The sequence below is a fragment of the Sphaeramia orbicularis genome, chromosome 3 (genome assembly GCF_902148855.1).
Source record: "Sphaeramia orbicularis chromosome 3, fSphaOr1.1, whole genome shotgun sequence".
In the NCBI taxonomy this organism is placed as follows: domain Eukaryota; kingdom Metazoa; phylum Chordata; class Actinopteri; order Kurtiformes; family Apogonidae; genus Sphaeramia; species Sphaeramia orbicularis.
The window spans coordinates 47,452,534-47,470,488 of NC_043959.1; the positions used below are offsets into that span (position 1 = coordinate 47,452,534).

Genomic DNA, 17,955 nt, shown 5'->3' on the forward strand with positions numbered 1-17,955 from the left:
TATGAGCCTCGTCCATCTGTGTGTTTAATTATGGGATGAGTAGGGGGAGGGGCTTTGCTATGATGCACTTACTTTGACTGGCTCCTCTACTGGTGATGACTGATACTTCTTCATCCTCTCAAACACTGAGTGGTCTGCACAGCCGCCCTCTGAGCCATACTTATGAGGATAATCTGGCAGATAGGAGAGGAGATGGGAGATGATTTGGTAAGAGCTTACACTGCAATATGGATCATGAGTGGTGGGATGCAGTAGGAGGATGTTTCCTCTGAGAATAACCCTGGAGATCAAAATGTTGCCTACCCTAAAGAGAAAGTTTTGAAAGGAGAATTAAATTACTTACTTAGAGAGCGTACCTGTGTACAGACCTCATTTTTCTTGTGATCATTACATCATTTCACATTCAATTCTAGGTCTAAAAACAGTGTCTTCTCCCTCTCTTATTAAAGCTTTCCTTCAACTACTGGCTTATGGTGATCCTCCCCATTGTTTGCCTCTTCTCAGACAAGATTTTTTCCAATATCCTCCAAAAGCTAGCGCACATAATGCATTAAACAAATGCTACAATCTGCTGCATAGAAATTAGAATGCATACGTGAGCCTTCAATCAAAATCTACATATAATACAGAGACAGACAAAGGAAAACCTGACTGGAGCGGACTTTAGCAGGATGACACACAAATTCTCACAGAGTTTAGGCCACGACCTCCAATACAACCATTTCCAGGCTGCACACTGTGTACAAAAAGACCTCATTCTTCCCATGTAAACAATGGTCATTATTTCAGTAATAACATGTGAACCTGTGTCTCACTACAGTGTGGCTGCCTAGCTTCAGCAGCTTTGTTCAGTGTATTACAAAAGCAAGATAGGATCAGACTTGGCATATACAAAAATCGACCTCACATTCCACTTCACCGCTGACCGCACCCACAGTAATCAGACACCAAATATTGTAGAATTCCTTTCGTCTACCGCACTGAAAACACTAGGGCTGATAAAGGGAGCATGGACAAATAAACTGGTTGTGAATAATTTCAATGTAAGGATAACTTCAAGTAAAAATACATGCACTAAAAAACTAATTTTCAGTATTAAACTACTTTTTTCACAAGTATATATTAATTTTAAACCTATTTTTTTCAGGTAAGGAGCTTGTGTTAAAGGTTGCAGGTAGGTTAAACAAGAGTGTATGAGCAAATGCTGTTAATCCCAGTGAAATGTAAAGAGAAAACCCAACTACCTTTCTGTAAAATATTCAGACGGGTCTAGAGAGGACTGGTTGTCATTAGATCTGATAAACACAGCAGGATAAACAAAAGATCATTTGAATAATAGAACACAACAGTATTTAGTTTGGCCTACATTAAATCAGCATATTCAAATATTTTAGGTTTCAGTTTAACTGGTGAGGCCTAATGGGTTATTTGCCTCTGAGAAGCCAGTATTTGCAAATCTAATGATCCCATTGATAGTGAGTTGAGACATCAGTCTGAAGGTCAAAAAAGCATCTTTGGTCATTTAGTAATGAGAGCAATCTTGTGCTGGTCACTAAACTGACTGCACACACACTGAAACAACAAACCCAACCTCTGACAATGTGTTTTGAATTTTTACAGTGAAAGCCCTCTTTGTCCTGACTCTGAATGCCTTGTCATTCAACTGATAATCAAAAGGCCCTTGCAATTGGGAGAGAAATAAAAAAAATAAAAAAAAAAAAAAAGACGGACCAGAAGCCAAAAGTCAGCAGCAAGGACTTTGTGTTAACCACCTACTTTTCTCTGATGCTGCCATAAAAAAACAGAATAAAACATGTATTCTAAGATAGTCTGAGACATCAAACCTGAAAGACAGATCAATCCTAATCTAGTCATGAGGAGAACATTGGGAAGCTTGCGGTCTTCCTAGAATCTCTCAGCTGGTTGTAGTATGAACTGGCTATGGGCCATTCCTATGCTGTTCATGTTTCCAGTAGATACAGTTCGCCTTCTGCGCCAGAGCCCAGAGCCAAAACCCCTGCTATGAGACTGCCAGACAGAACGTTAACCATAAACTTGTTACATTATATTCATCACAATTCTGTTTCCTGAAAAGCAGATGCTGTTGGGCTCATTATTGCTCTTCACATATTTATTTTGATCCTTTAATGATTTTTATAAACTACGTGGATCATATGAAAATAAATCATTATTTACTCTTTATACACTTAACACATTTAAAGACACTGTTATAGGTTTAGACTTCCACTTGATCAAAAATTTTTATAAAAAGTGCAAAAATCACTGTGTTCACCTTCTTGAGTGTATAGTGTCTGGCTTAAACTAATCACAATGTTGATTTGTAAAGCAAGTGTAGTGGCAGATACCTACCAATGTCATCTTCATGATAGATGACAGAGTGGAAGGGTACGGTGTCATCCTTTAAGTACCTCTCTGAGGGCTCAACGTAGTATGTTCCTTGGTGGGTTTTAATGAAGCCTTCGAAGCGGCCATCAACCACAGAGCCATGGGTCAGTGTATCCTTTTCTCCTAAAACACAGAGCAGAAGGATAAGCAGAGGCAAATATGCAGCATTCCTACAATATTCCTTTATAAACAAAAGTAAATATTACTACTGAGAATTAAATAAATAAAAATCTTTCATGAATTTGTAATTAAACCCCTTCGGTCAAAAGATTCAAGCAGTTTAAGAGAGCTGTTCCAGTTAATTACAAACACCATTTCCAGCTGCACGATAAGATTTGTGGCAACCAAAAATATTAGCAAGTTGATTAAATCCTTGAACTGAGGATTATTTTATAGATATTGACATTAAGGGCACTTCAAATGTTTCTCTCTTTTTGCCTAACCTTCTCTAAGGAACTGATCATAACAGGACAAACAGCCTTGTTTTTCTTTGGTTTATCTGAACTCTGCTGGGGACAGTCAGCAGGAAGGCAACCAGGAAACAGAGACAGCAGAAGGAAGAACTGAGCGAAAGGTAGAAGTAACTCCTGAGTGTGTTTGGTTTCTGACATGATAAACACTGAACACAAACAACTATAAGTTTCTATCTTGTGAGACTGCAAAGTGGAATATGTACAGTGCAAAGGACTTTACAAATGAAATTAAATGGAAAAACAGGAGTAACATAGGCATGTTAGGTATTCAGTGTTAACATGCTGTACTCCAGACAGGAAGTGGTGCACATTGAAACTTACCAAAGATATGTCCACTGTAAATGTGTGAGGTATCAACAGGGATGTCCTCTCCTGATATCTCAATAATGAGATCTGGAGAAAATAAGTTTGTATCCCTCTTCATCCGCAAGTTAAAATGTCTGAAGAGAGGAACAAGATAAAATGTTAATTAGCATAAGTATTAAACACCAAATGTAAACTGTAGAGGTCTACCAATATACCTGGCCAGATGATATCTTAGGTCGATATGTTGTTTTTTTTTTCCAATACTGGCCATCAGCCTTAATTTTTTTTTTGAAAGCCGATATTTGATCAGTAGTAAAAATGTTATAAGATATTTGATCAGGCACCTGTGTGGGTAGCACTTAAAGTTCAATAAATGTTAAAAGAGTACTATGTGTACACATATTAATAATTTCATTTATATTGCTACATAAAAATCTTAATTATCTGAGTGTTTCAATTGTATTTTATTGTCAATGTGCTAGAAAAAAAAAAAAGACTTTCCTTTCTAGGACACATTCACATGTACATATATGTAGACAAGTGTCTCATATAAATATCACTAAATGTTAAAGTGGATGCACAACAGAGCTACACAATTAAGTTGCAATGTCAGCCTGTGCAATTATGTAATTGGAGAACTAACTGAATACAAAATATGCATAACTAAAGCCATTTTGTGGTTGTCTCATTAACTAAACCTTTACAAACAGAAATGTTTGTGGTTAGACAGGGAACCTTACGCTTGTACATATAGAGCAGATGCCTTCATCACCAAGCAAAGATCTCTATCTGTTACCTGGCTCACCAACACCAACCCTTGCCTGTCAGACTATAAGATATTGCAACGGTAGATATAAACTCACTATGTAAACCCAGAGTTTCTGACAGTAGTTATGAGCACAGTCAGATAAAAAGGTGGAGATGGAACTAGGTGACAAATCACAAACGTGGACATGTTGAGATTAACATTAACGGATTATATGAAGGATTTAAAAATATAGGCCTAAAACTGATCTGATAAAATGATACATTATAGCATGAGTACATCTGACTATGATTGTTTCAGTGTATTCTGTTGAAATAATATAAACATAATATTTTCAGCAAATCAAACACTTAAATATTTTAATCACTTTGCTTTAAAACTACATGTTAAGTTATATCACAAAGAAAAACCAAAGGGTTTAGAAGATCTATCACTTTACCTCAGACTCTCCATCAGATTTTTTCATCTTTTTCCTTTCCTTTTTTTTTTTTACCATGTACTGAGGCAATGAGACCATCTATGGGAATTTATTGGTCAGTAGGCGGTGCTTTTAGACATTTATCTGAAACATTTTGTTTGCAGGATGACTCACTGTGGACATTTACCTTGGTGAGAGGTAAACCACTTCTAATCCTGTTCTGTGATGCACACCACATGTGAAATTGATGCCAATGTTCCAAAAAAATTAAACATGACCTCTGTTGCACAGTGATAGTTTGGATTAAGTAACATTGACCTTGATAGCCAATCAAACAGACTCATGATGCAATTGGTGTTTTTACTCCAGTATCAGCAGCTACAATATGTTTCTTTTGCAGGTGCCTGTTTTTTGTGTCTTGGATCCATGTTAAAGGATGGAAATGCATTTAGATAAACAATACATACTACTACGGATGGTATTTCAAACCCTGACCCTAAACCATAGCAGAGCCAATACACAGCATAATATATATGTCCATCAGTGTCCTTGATCACCAGGGTCGGCAGATATAATACAATATATAACCACTGACCTTTAGTGATAAGGACCACATACATTGAAAACCTGAGACAGGACAGGGCAATTTATAAAAGCACCATTCGTTACACCTTTTTACTGAATTTCCCCCATGTGCACAGCTATTCTCAGTCAGGAGGCAAAGCACATGAAGGGTTTTGCACAGCCATACTGCAGTTTTATATAAGCCCTTCATTAGTAGAACAATGATGTCAAAGGCATTTATCACATGAGGTGCACATGAGCCCGCTTCCCCAAGAACCTGAGGGAATGTAATGAGCATTTCAGTAGAATATTGTTCACTGAGAATCTGTTGCTTAATCACATGGCTTGGTGTCAGGGGTGAGGCTTCATCCAAGATCCAAGAAAGATTTTTCTTTTAAGGAATGTGCATAATGCTGGCTTTATAAAACAATCTGCCCTTTTATGAAGAAGGCAGGACCCTATCTTAAATAATGGAATACAACCAACTTTCAGGCTGAAAAGAATACCTGTGTCTCTGTGTAAGCATTAACCCTCTTTTCTAAAATGTATGAATTAGAATGAGATACTCAACATGGACTGTGGTATTTTTAATCATTATTGTTATTGCTGAGCATCATTCACAAATTTTCAATCAAGGCAGTAATGCTGGCTGGCTTCAATCCTGGTTCTTTTTCTGCACCAATTTTCAATTTCCAAGAGAAAAGTGCATTATGGTACAAATACTGGTTCTATTTTTCAGCTATTATATTGCAGTTTAACCACAGTATCTGTTTCATACCTTTATGCGCCCTGCTATTGTTCCACTCAAAGCAGTTTTACAACATAAAAAACAAGAAATAGTAAAAGTGTCAGAATGTAAAATGTTCGCCAATGTAAACAAGAAAAGCACTCGGAGAGCACAGACCTCCGCCAAGACAGATCTGCCCCCCGATCACCACGAAAATTTAATTATTTCTTCCTTGTGCCAGTATCAACATTTCCTGAAAATTTCATGAAAATCTGTCCATAACTTTTTGAGTTATCTTGCTGACAAACAAACAAACATGCACACAAACAAACATGCATGCAAACACACAAAGCAAAGCGATCACAATACCTCCTGGCAGAGGTAATTAATGGGGCATAAAATAAAAGCTGTGCAAGTGTGTGATCTGTATGCACCAAGTCTGATGAATTTACTCCTTGAGAACTGAATTATTGTACATTTTTAACACCTGATGCCATTTGGGTGCCTTAAAAGTAGTTTGACATCCAGTCTTAATTGGGAATATTAAAGTGTGTGTAAATTGCAGAAGTCAAAGGAATTCTACAGTGGAGCAACTGATTCAGAGTGGCATTAAAAATAAAATAGAAACCAAATATAGACAGAAACTTCTGTCTGTCATTTTATACAGGCAGAAGAATGTGAAAGTAAATGATCTTAAAAGGTCAAACACAAATCAGGATTTCCCTCTACAGGATGCCTCCCTGATCTGTACTAGAATAAATGCTCCCTTCATCGTTCCAGTTCTCCTTTCCCATGTGTCTCTTTTGTTACATTTACAGTATCTTTCATTCACTGGATCAATGGTTCCCTTCACCAACTTACACAAAGACATGAATATTCACCAAAGACTCTAATGTTTCTGTTTCACTGAGATCCTTTAAATGACCAGTTTTTTAATGTACCTTTTCATCTTTGCACATCTTTATCTGGACTTTTTTATCAGTTTCTCTGTTTTTATACCTGGCCTGATCTGTGTTTTAGCATCAAATGAACATCTTTGACTCAGAATATAAAAAATGGTGTATTCTTGTCATTTTTAGTTTGATCTATATGGGAAAAGAAATGCAAAACCTTTGCAGCCAAATGCTGAAATATGACCCATTCTTGGAAGCCATTCCAGTGAGACAAAGGAAGACCTTCTGACAGTGGCCTTAGGTGTTATTCATACCGTCACAGCTCTTACAGTTTTTGGTCTCTCCTCACTTTATTAAAGACCTCTACAGCAACCCACAACTATTCCCTTTCCACCCCCCTCCCATCCCACCCACACCTATACAACCCAAACAAAAATCAAGTAAGTAGATTACTTGGTGACAGGAATAATGCCAATGAAAAATAGATAAGCACAAAAAAAGGTTAAAACCAAGCAGACTTGGAAAGACAAGAGAACTGGGAAAGGTGGGGGAGGGGGTCCAGCCAGAATGTTTGTCAATTAGAAATCCAGTTTGTATTATTAGGGGTGTGTAAATGATTTAGATTCTTAATTGCTAGAGATAGCAATAATTGACAATGATCTATAAATAACACACATTTGAGGAGGAATAGCCTATATGAGATTTTCATGGTATGTCCAAAAATTCCAGTTTCATAGTATATGGTATTAAACATAGAAAAGATCCTTTATGAAATCAGACTGTACCGAGTTCATGTACAGGTGAGATTCTCTGTCAAGCTGCATTTTCTCCCAATACTTTAGAGCAGCAAATGTTCACAGTGTGATAACTATCAGTTTTTATACCATGGTATTCCTTGAAACGGTGTACTGCTGCAGCCCTAATGAGGAGCCAACGAATTTAGCCTGAAGTACCATTTTGCAGATTTTAGGCACATCTTATAATATGCACAACATTCAGGCTTTAGATTACAAAGCAGCCTCTAGCAGATGTATAAATGGATATTTATAATAATTTCAACAGAATAGAGCAGGAAATTGCATCTTTTCAACATGCACATTATCATCCCTAGACCTAGTGTCACGTTTTGAACTAAATCACAAACACAGACAGTGAGGAACCTGTTTAATCTGATTGTTCTCTGTTTGCTTCTATACAAACACAAGATTATGCATGTCTACCAAATACCAATATACAGGAAACACCAAAAGAAGTAATTCTACAGATAAGATAAGATAAGATATATAATAATAAGAATAAAAATGGACACATAAATATCACAGCAATACTATCTTTTATACTCCATGTGTGGGATTAACCGCATTCATTTTACGTATAGAAACATGCTGCCAAAATACCACATTACACCCACTGACATGTGAAGTGATAATAATGTTGATTATCTTGTTACAATGGCACCTGTCAGTAGGTGGGATATATCTGGCAGCAAGAGAACAATTAGTTCTTGAAGTTAAGGAGTGAGAAGCAGCAAAATGGGAAAGCATAAGGATTTGAGAGACTCCTAAAGAGGATAAACTGTGACTGCTAGATGACTGGGTCAGAGTGTAGTAATTAGCCTACAAAAAGTGTTCCGAGGAAGTACAACTGAATTTCAATCCAATCCACCATTGACAGATGATATTGCAACACAGTTATCAACATTACTAACACTTTACCTGTAAATGGTCATAAATATGATGGCTGATTGTTGTAATGTCTGTACCAGACAACATCAGCCTTAATGACAGTGACAGTGAATGTCATCAAAGATGCTGTTTACCATAAGTAGTGGTCGGTATTTATCTCTTGTGTTAAATAGTTTCATACATTTGTACTATAGAAATTGTACTCATTCAAAAATAGTGTGATGAAGCACTGAAGCACTTCAACACATCTCAGCTTCTTTTTTATAATGAAAAGTTCTGTGGTTCTTTGGCAGCAAAGGGGGAATGAATGACAACAAAAAAGTCACTGGCCAAAATTTAATTTTAAACTCCAGTATTTGGCAGAATTCCACAATAAGTGCAAAATATTGTGAATTTTATGACGAAGTAACTGTATTTGGTGTAGTTCTTCCTCACAATGTCCGACATTCAGTCAACAAATAGAATAGAATGGAGAAAAACCTAAAACAAAAAGAGTAGGCCTAACAGAGTCAAATCAGCGCAAATGGTTATATGGTTTACTGTCCATAAAAACAAATAACTGTTTCAGACAAAAAACTTGCTGACAAACAAGCAACATACAGACAGAAAGAGGAGAGGCTGAGTATTGTGTCAGTTCTACTCATCTCATGGCAGCAGCTGACTGATAAATTATTCAGACATATCCCAAATACTGAACACACTGACTCAAGCATCTGACAGTCATAGAGTCTGCTCAGTAAGCAGAGCGGCCCCAAGAAATGGAGCACCTTCAAGCCATGTCGACATAGTTAGTACATCCTCAAAAAGGACAGTATCATCACTTTACATATAAAGCACTTTTTATACAAAGACAAGGCATTTCATGTGTATGAATATATTCTCTGAAGCATCACCTTCTCTCACTTTGTTCAATGTATTCATTGATTAATTTTTGATCATAACAAATAACTATGAAAGCCATAGTGTGTGCTTCTCTAATTGCAAAAGCCTCAAGTACCCTATATGCCAGGTACTATGGCTGGGGACTAACATTTGGTACGAGGAAAAGTAGTTTAATCATTACTCATTTAGGTCATATCTATGAGGGAGGTGTATTTGTGCTGAACCATCTGTGCATGACTGCACCTTTGCTAAAAGACTGTCCAGATGATCTGTGTCTATCACTGTCCCTCTTGATCACCTGAGTCGGCCAAAATGTCAAATTTTCTCTTCAAAAGCCAAGTTCGTAGCTAAAACCATCACACAATATATCAATATATCATATCAAGTGCCTCAAGTGAGGCAAATGAGCTCAGCCACAATCTAAAAGTGAATAAAAACCCTGAAAGTAATATAGGTTACAAAAACTAGGTATGAAATTATTTTGGCTTCAGAGAGGTAGACACTGACCAAAACAGGTGCTTTGTTCACAATGCCCTCATACCAGTGTATTTAACAATTTAATTTATCTCTAAAAATAACTTCTAAAGAGTGATCATAGCGCTCACATGTTTCTGTGTGTGGTGCTGTTGACACCATTTGTGTACAGTTAGAGTTCTAGAAAACATGGTTTGAAGTTCCTGATTTTTATTAGTTATTTTTATTAGCAGATTCACTCCCCTGAAGAATCACATGAATCCTTCTAGAAGGAATCATTCTAAATAATCAAATAATTCTGTGAATATTCCTGTATGTGTAAGAAGATCCTGAGCAAGTAATACTTCACTGACATATGACAATAAATGCTTCTAATGGTAATGTTTGGCCTGATAAACACATATTTACTTAAGTTTCCAAGTCAAACTAAACTCATGACTTCACTACTTTGTAACTGTAAAACATTTGTTTGTTTGAATTCACTGAACAGTCATGTCACTGCTCTTTCAATGTAATGAGTAAATGTTTGAGTGTATAACATACTACTTTGTAGTCTCATGAATGGGATCACAGAAAAAACGATGCAATACTGCAAATATTACGATCTGTTCTGATTTGTTCAGTCACCTGATCCTGCTTCCAATACTCATGTGAGTGGTTATCACAAAAATTCAGAATTTCAGTAAGAAACTAATTTGACACCCACCACCATTTTTTATATTGCAATATTTACAATAATTAGTCATGGTCATTGTTGTTTTAAGTTTTCTTGTAGCACAAATGCAACTTATGAATATATCCTCTACTCGATATGCCAACAGTTTTTGAATCCTGCTGCATAATACTGTAGTGACCTCACCAACATGGCTGGGCCCAGCTGTTTCTGCTACAAAGAGCAAAGACAGGAAAGAGCACAAAAACACAGGAAACTGACCTGCTAGACAAGCCCTTGATAACACACAACATGACAGAGGTCAGGGAAAGCAGGGGGAGTGCACTAAAAAACAAACAAGGCCTGATGACATAAATTGTTTTTATGCTTTTTCAAAGCTTGGCAAAAAATTAGAAAAGGGTATAAGAGAAAAACCGGTAGAGATGAGACAAAAAGGTGCTTCCCATTATTAAATGAGGTCCCTTAACTGAACTTAGACGGTATACAACCTTAAAATATAGGCTACCTTACTCTCTGTGTTTGGGTAGTAAAAGTATAATGAACAGGTACACAACAACGATAGGAACCAGTGAGCACTTGTTGTTGAGTCAAGCCAGTTAGTCCACATTTTCAAACATACACGTTGACATTTTAGTACAGTGACAATCCAGCCAAGAATGTCACTTAGTCTGTGGTGGGGTCTCTGTTCTCTGACTGATGAATGTTAAAATATATTTTTCTTTCTATACTATGAAGCACATTCAAAACCATACTCAAAAATATCATTACTTTTAATTTTAATTTTATTTAGGTCCAAAGTCAGCAGAACAAAAATATATGGTCTGACAATATCTGCAGAATGAAGGATCACAGAATAAAAGTACAATAATCTACAGAAATATCTTCCTATGTACATAAAATTTTCAGTTGCTGTAATATTATATAATTTTACTCACATGTGCAGAATGCTGTCGTATCTAAGAACATTTAAACAGTGTTACTAGCTGAAATAATCTGTTTCCAAAACAGTGGTGGCACCACTGTACTCAGACGACTTGGCCTTGACAAGAGCTCATCTCAAATTACGTGTTATTTAGACGTGAATCACAAAGGGGGGAAAGGATACACGGGTACTCTGCCGTTGGTGGTTGAAAAAAAAAAAAAGGAATAGAGGATTTGATTACAGTTTGCAATAATGTGGCAAGTTGAGTCTTTTCCGAGACTTAAATAACCACAATACAGCGACTGGTGCTTGAAGAGAAGTCCCCACCACTGAAGCAGGAATCTGTTATTCAAGGCATAAATCCAACCTAACACAAGATCAATGATGTTTCCACAAATTTCTAGGGTTAATCACACTGTCACACATCTCCTGACGCATGATGTGACAACAACAGGGTCTTCCACTAAATCGCTCATGCAGACTGATCTGGCTTTTGTCTGGCATAAGAGTAATATTTATTATTTTGCCTGCTATGACTCATTCTACAACCACAATATTTCAAAATAGAAACTGTTGGAGTCATAAATGGAGGATAAAGTCGAAACTGCTTTGATATGTGATATGTGATGGTAACAGGAACACAGAGTTAACCAGTATATCCAGTTTCACACCCAAATGTGGTAATTATTAATTCAAATTAGCTATATTTCAACACATATCAAACAAGTGGTGCCAGGCACAACAAACCCAGCCCCTCACACATATTGTAGCTTATCCAGCATGTGCTTATGTCAGCATATCAACTGCCTCTATATATGTGCCAAGTTTGAAGTAAATTTAAACAAAATGGATGTTCTTATAAATACTTAAAGTTTCACCCATTATAAGTAAATGGGAGAAAAAAAAAAGATTTAAGAAATTCATAAAAAAATTTTAACTTTGACCAACTTTCCCCAAAATGTAACCACATCTATTCTGGGTCATTGGCAACCTATAAACCCAATGTGGTATAAATTCAACCAAGACTTTTGCTGCTAGAGTGTTAACAATCAAACAAACAAACAAAACCAAAAACAATACCGCTTGCCTCCCCTTCAGGGGGTGGGGTAATAATTTAATGACATTTACATTAAGAAAACAAATGAAAAGAGTTTGGGTAACTCAATTCATGTTTTGCAAAATAAGAGTGAGTAGTAATTTACAGTAAAACAGAAAATAACTTTAAGTAGCAGCATAGTATAAGGTCAGACTGAAATAGGAGTGAATAGGAAAGAAGAAACGTCTGTGTGTTCTTTAAACTGACCTTCCATGTGCGTGGAAGTCCAGGTGCAGGATGCTGTCTTGAGGAGACAATGCCCTTTTGGCTCTCTGGTGACGGCTATGCAGGGCTTCTGTGTCATATGATAAACCCTCATAGTGGCGGATATATTTGTTCAAGGGGTTCCCATACTGACCTAAAATGAGAAATGAGGAGCTAATCAAACATGTGTCAACTAATAATTCATGCATGGCAGCAAGGAATGAAACATTTTGCTTTAATCTTTCACAGTAATTCACACTTCAACAATCAGTCCTAATATTTATCCATCTTACATAAAATAGGACTAATAGATCAAAAAGATGCAATGGCTCGCATCCCAAATGTGTGTATTTACCCAAAACAAATTTAAAACCAAAATGACACTTCAAAAATTTTAAATCATTCTAAGTCTTGCTCATTTTAGAATGATTTATTTGCAGCCAACAGTAGTACCAAAGTCCTAATGAGGTTTGTCACACTGTGCTCCCTTTTTTATTCCTTTTTTAGGAATAATCATACAATCAATACAGAAATAACTGCCCCTGTACGCCTGGACTCCAGACAGGGCACCATATAGGCCTTTTCACAGCAACAATCAAACGTCATTGAGTCAGAACACAGGTGTGGACAGACAGATGTGATCACTCATGGCAATATGGAGCATATTGACGTGACCATGCACAGTTGATGCTTCTGGTTTTCACAGTGAAAACTGTCTTTGTTCTGCTTACAAAGACAGAACATGGTCAATTTCAAACACAAGTGACGAGCCCATAATACACATCAGGTGACTGAGGCTTTGTTCACTGCAGCATTAAATCAGTTCAGTGTCTAATCCGCTTGCAGGCTGTTTAAATGCTAATCAACATTTCAAAGAAATGCAAAATTCAACTAAATAAAATAATTGTCTGGAGTAGTTGATACTTGTAATTGTAAAAGTTGTACTATGAGCACTAATTAATCAGTCTTTTTAATAAGAGGCTCAAGAAAGATGACTTTCAAGACTTCACAATGAGGGTTTTGTAGTGAAAGTCATTGGGAATATACAAGGGATAACAGAGGTGCTCCACCTTAGCTGTATTATTGTACTGTTTGTTCATTACTGTAGAGGTTCCTTGTGGTGGGAGTCACAACTCCCTAAGCAGTGAGAGGCAGTACCAGGCTAGCAGCAACTTGTCCATGAATGCAGGGAGAAAATATTCAATAAGCTTTGTTAGCCACCTCCCTCTTCTCCTGTTGGCTGTCTAGGTGGAATAAAAGCATAGGTTTGAGTGATTTAGCAAATTATTTTTTACTACAATATAGACTCAGACATTGTGTTTGAGTTTGTGCTTATTATATAACTAACCTGCTATGGTGCAAATTAACTTGATTTAACCCTCAGGTTCTCCGAGGGTATTATTAAAGCTCTAATCCGAACACACGGGTCGAAACCAGGGTTATAAATGACCATACTGAAAGACATTTCACTCCTGAAGGCTGTTCCAGCAACCCTTCACTTTAAATTATAGCTAGAAGCCACTGTGGCCACAGTTTGATCAAGTTGATGATCAAATTGTTATGAGTAACTGGGTTGTCCCTCAGTTTCAGGGGGCTTTGGTTCTGTGGTCAGATTATGTGCATTTATGTATATTTTATGTGTATTTTCACATTAGACTATTACATATCGTATTATTACAATATTTAAAAAAAAACAACCTCTGGTTGCAGAAATCTCAGCATAGTGTATTCCCTTTTCTTTGGGCTGAGGTGTTATGTTGAAGTGTGACAATGGGAGGGAAAACCTTGTCTTATCGTTACAGTCTTAATACATTATTATCTATATTACAAAAGCCAATTGGCCTCTCTGGGTGGGTGTGTGTCCGGGGGGTTTCCCACAAAATCTCGAAAGAGCTGACTGCTGTAGTTTGGCACACTTATGTATTTTTGGCCAAGGAAGACAGTAGCGAAAACGGCAAGTTGATAGGACCAATATTTTGGGAGATATTAGTAATTTTGGAATATAACTCCTTTGCAATCATGTTGCTATGGCTGAAACACTTTGACAGTGACTGCTGGACAAATGTGGTACAGCATGAATGAATACACAACAGCAGAAAAACTACCACATCTAGAACCCCACGTGGATCCACACAGGTCAACCCGCTAGTTTAATATATACCTTTCCATAATACTTTATTTAATTCATATTAAATCAGTGTATTGGTAGCCAAAAATTAAAAAGAGTTATAAAACTGTATTCATCACGATGTGCAATGAATAGTGTCATTGTGATGAATAAATTCAACACAATAACATTACATTTGATTGAGATTTTTAATAAAATCTATCCAACTATCCATCCTGGCCATGTGTCATTGGACAAACGAGTCTCTATGGACTGCATCACCTTTCTATATCTGTGCCAGTAAATAGATGTAATGGAACATTTTAAAGAAGAAAGAGTTGAGAAACAACAACTAACATTCAAGTTCACAGTAAAGGAATTAGTCATCATAGTTTTGGTAAAATCTGTCAGACAAAGAGAAATGAGGTAACAAAGAGGAAACTACTGACAGGAAACAGAGGAGGTGGTAACAGTACAGTCCATGTCTCATCTAAGCCCCACCTTACTTTCTATGATGGCAGGATGGCTGGTGGCTACACAATGAATCAGACACATCACACTGCAGGGAAATGCAAAAGTCTCTGCACAACATTGAGTATCACACAGGAAACATGAAAAGTTAAAAGTAAAAGGGTTTAAATTCACAAGTAACAAGCAGCTCTATTAAAGTTGAGTACTCTCTGTGCAACAGTTCCTATCCTAGAAGTAAAATGTGACTGCAATTCTCACTGTATTCACTAAGTACCTAACAGAATTGATAGTATCTATTCTTCAAAGACGTGGAGTCTTCTGCTCTTGTACATATATGGTACATACCTCTTGGCCTTAACTGGCTGATATTATAACCTTTTATTTGTTATACAAGGCTGTTGTACATGCACAGTGACAAATCAATGAGTGGTTTGTTGGTTTGGCTGAATATTCAGTCATTGGTACTGTCTATTCTGTGCAGTGCTGTGTTCTAAAAATGTTCTGTTTCAAATATATCTGTTATGTTACTTTGTACGGTATGTCATGTTTATTTTTATCATCTACAATGTCATGTCTAGTTTGATCTTGTGCTCTATTTATTCAAGCACTTCTGTGTTATACCGCAGCTTAAAAAAAAGCGTTTATCTGAGACACAGACTTCCCCAGAAACTTAGGTATGAGAGGACAAATGGTCTTTCTGTGTCATGTAAACAAACCTACTTGATGCTTGTATCTTATACATTTAACTACACTGACAAAATCTGTTTGTCTTATCAACAATAAATTAAAAGCTAGGAAATTGTTAAGTGGAACCAAGCAAAATAACAGATGTTTATATGACTTAGGGTCAGATCAGAACGTTTTTTTTTTTCATGTCACCTTTCCTATAACTTGGATGTAGCCAATATAAACCATTCTTTTACTTTTTGTGTTAGAACAGTGTAGTAGACACTGGCCCTCAGTGTGTCTGAAGCACAAATATGACCCTGGCATTGCCTGGTCAGTGAATGGACATACGTTTGGTAAAAGAAAATGCAAAGAAAGCCTCATTGGCGCTGCCTCAGAGAAACTTGTGACAAGTTATAATTACTGATATGATTCACTGTAATTCTGATTATTTTGAGAGCATGGAGGCGAACTAGTACTATGGAAAATGTCTTAAAATTAGCCTTAAAAATACTTTCCCTCTGTAGTGTTCTATCCCACAACACCTGACGTTGTCTTTTTAGACCATGTATGATACACCGAAGTCAAAGACAACATTTAACGCCGACTTCTGACATCCCATAACTTAACTTAGGCTGTCTAAGAACAATCTGAATGCAAACATCAGTGAGGAGACAAACCCGTGTATAAATCCAGTTTACAACTGTGACTCTGCCCAGAGTTGATAGCTGTCAAACGTTGCAGCACCGCGTCATATCATATAACGTTATTTACAGTAACTTTAGAGAAGGCTAGCTGTCCTAGCTTACTCTACATGCCAGGATATTCAAGTAAAACTAAGGTTAACATTGGTTCTTAAGTCATGTTGTTTAGTCAGTGAACATGTCTGTCCTGTCTGATTTCCAGTTACATTTGCTCCATCCAGATATGTGTCAGGGAACGTCAGCTTTCTACTGCAGACTGATGTTAGTGTTGGTATTAAACAGTATCAACTAAAGGTAAATAACTTGATACCCAGCTAACACTGGGTAACGGCTGGGTAACTTCAGCCCGAGTACAAACGGTTAACAAGTACTGACAGGTTAGCAGCCACTTACACTACAGTTAACATTAACATTAGCCACCTAGCTAGCAAGTTTGGTCGCCTGAGTACAACTGCTTGATCCGATTAGCGCTAGCGCCACAGACGATCACTGAACACTTTCCTCAACCAGTGGATCAGCGGCAAACCTACCTGTAATATCGTGTAGGCAGCAGAACATGAGAAGGAGTTTAACAAATATCATATCGGAACTCCCTGTAAGCCAACTTAACTACCTACGCGATCCAGCGATACCGCTGATTGCCTCTCGTTTGGTTTTGTTTCACTTAAAGGTATAGTCGCCCTTCCTAGTTAGCTAGCTCCCATCACAAACACCGGCTCTGCCTGTCTCCAGCCTGACGTCAGACAGACAGATAGACCCACAGACAGGCCCTCCTCCCTTCCGGCGAATCGTGCCAAAACAGCTCAGACACACCCATCCATACTACTACGGGCTCTAAAACTGTCTACAGTCCACCTCCAGCCCCTATTCACCACTATATGACTTTAGAAAACGGTGTGGTGTCACCGTGTCGGCTGCCGTGTTTAACTAACACACTACGGTCCAGTATTCCTTCTTTGTTCATAGGGTAAATTGTTTACTTCCGCAAACCATGACTTCCGGGTTTAGCCAAATGTTTTGAAAGTTTTTTTATACGCCCACTACTGAGGTTGTATGGGCTGCAAAATTGTGCTTCATATACAAAACAGAAAAACACCAAAAATGGAAAACCTAATAATATTTACATCCAAAACAAGGATTTCCAATACAATTACATGTTAGGACAAACGACATTTTCTAGTTTTTGTTTAATTTAGAAGATTTATTATTATTTTTAAAGTTTATCTTACAGTTACAAACAATTACAGTTCTCACAAGGGTGTCTCGTGGACAATCATTTCTGTGAATTTTCACAGAGTCCATGTCATAATAGACGTGAAGTGGTTTATTCCACACAGATAGACGTGGAGGTGTGAGAGGAGCTGAAGAGCAAGTTGAAGAGTCAGCATGGCAGAAGATGGGTCTTCAGCTGCAGAATCTGAACCCTAAGAGTGACAGTTAGTGTGAGGAAACATCCTAAGGAGCTCACTGCGTTCTTGTCCCAGTGTTTGTGGTGATGTAAGAGAGGAAATATTCTAA

At 37.3% G+C, this 17,955-nt stretch overlaps 1 protein-coding gene across 1 annotated transcript in view; it reads right to left on the bottom strand.

Moving 5' to 3' along the window:
- Positions 1 to 17,176, bottom strand: part of adam10a (ADAM metallopeptidase domain 10a) — a 29,608-nt gene extending 12,432 nt beyond the window's left edge. Inside the window, exons 1-5 of the mRNA XM_030123284.1 lie at positions 16,968 to 17,176; positions 12,493 to 12,643; positions 3,201 to 3,319; positions 2,371 to 2,529; positions 73 to 173 (exon numbers count right to left, since the gene is read on the bottom strand). Of these exons, the coding sequence (XP_029979144.1) occupies positions 73 to 173; positions 2,371 to 2,529; positions 3,201 to 3,319; positions 12,493 to 12,643; positions 16,968 to 17,019 (582 nt within the window). The 5' untranslated portion in view covers positions 17,020 to 17,176. The remainder of the gene's footprint in view (positions 1 to 72; positions 174 to 2,370; positions 2,530 to 3,200; positions 3,320 to 12,492; positions 12,644 to 16,967) is intronic.
- Positions 17,177 to 17,955: the final 779 nt, after the last annotated feature.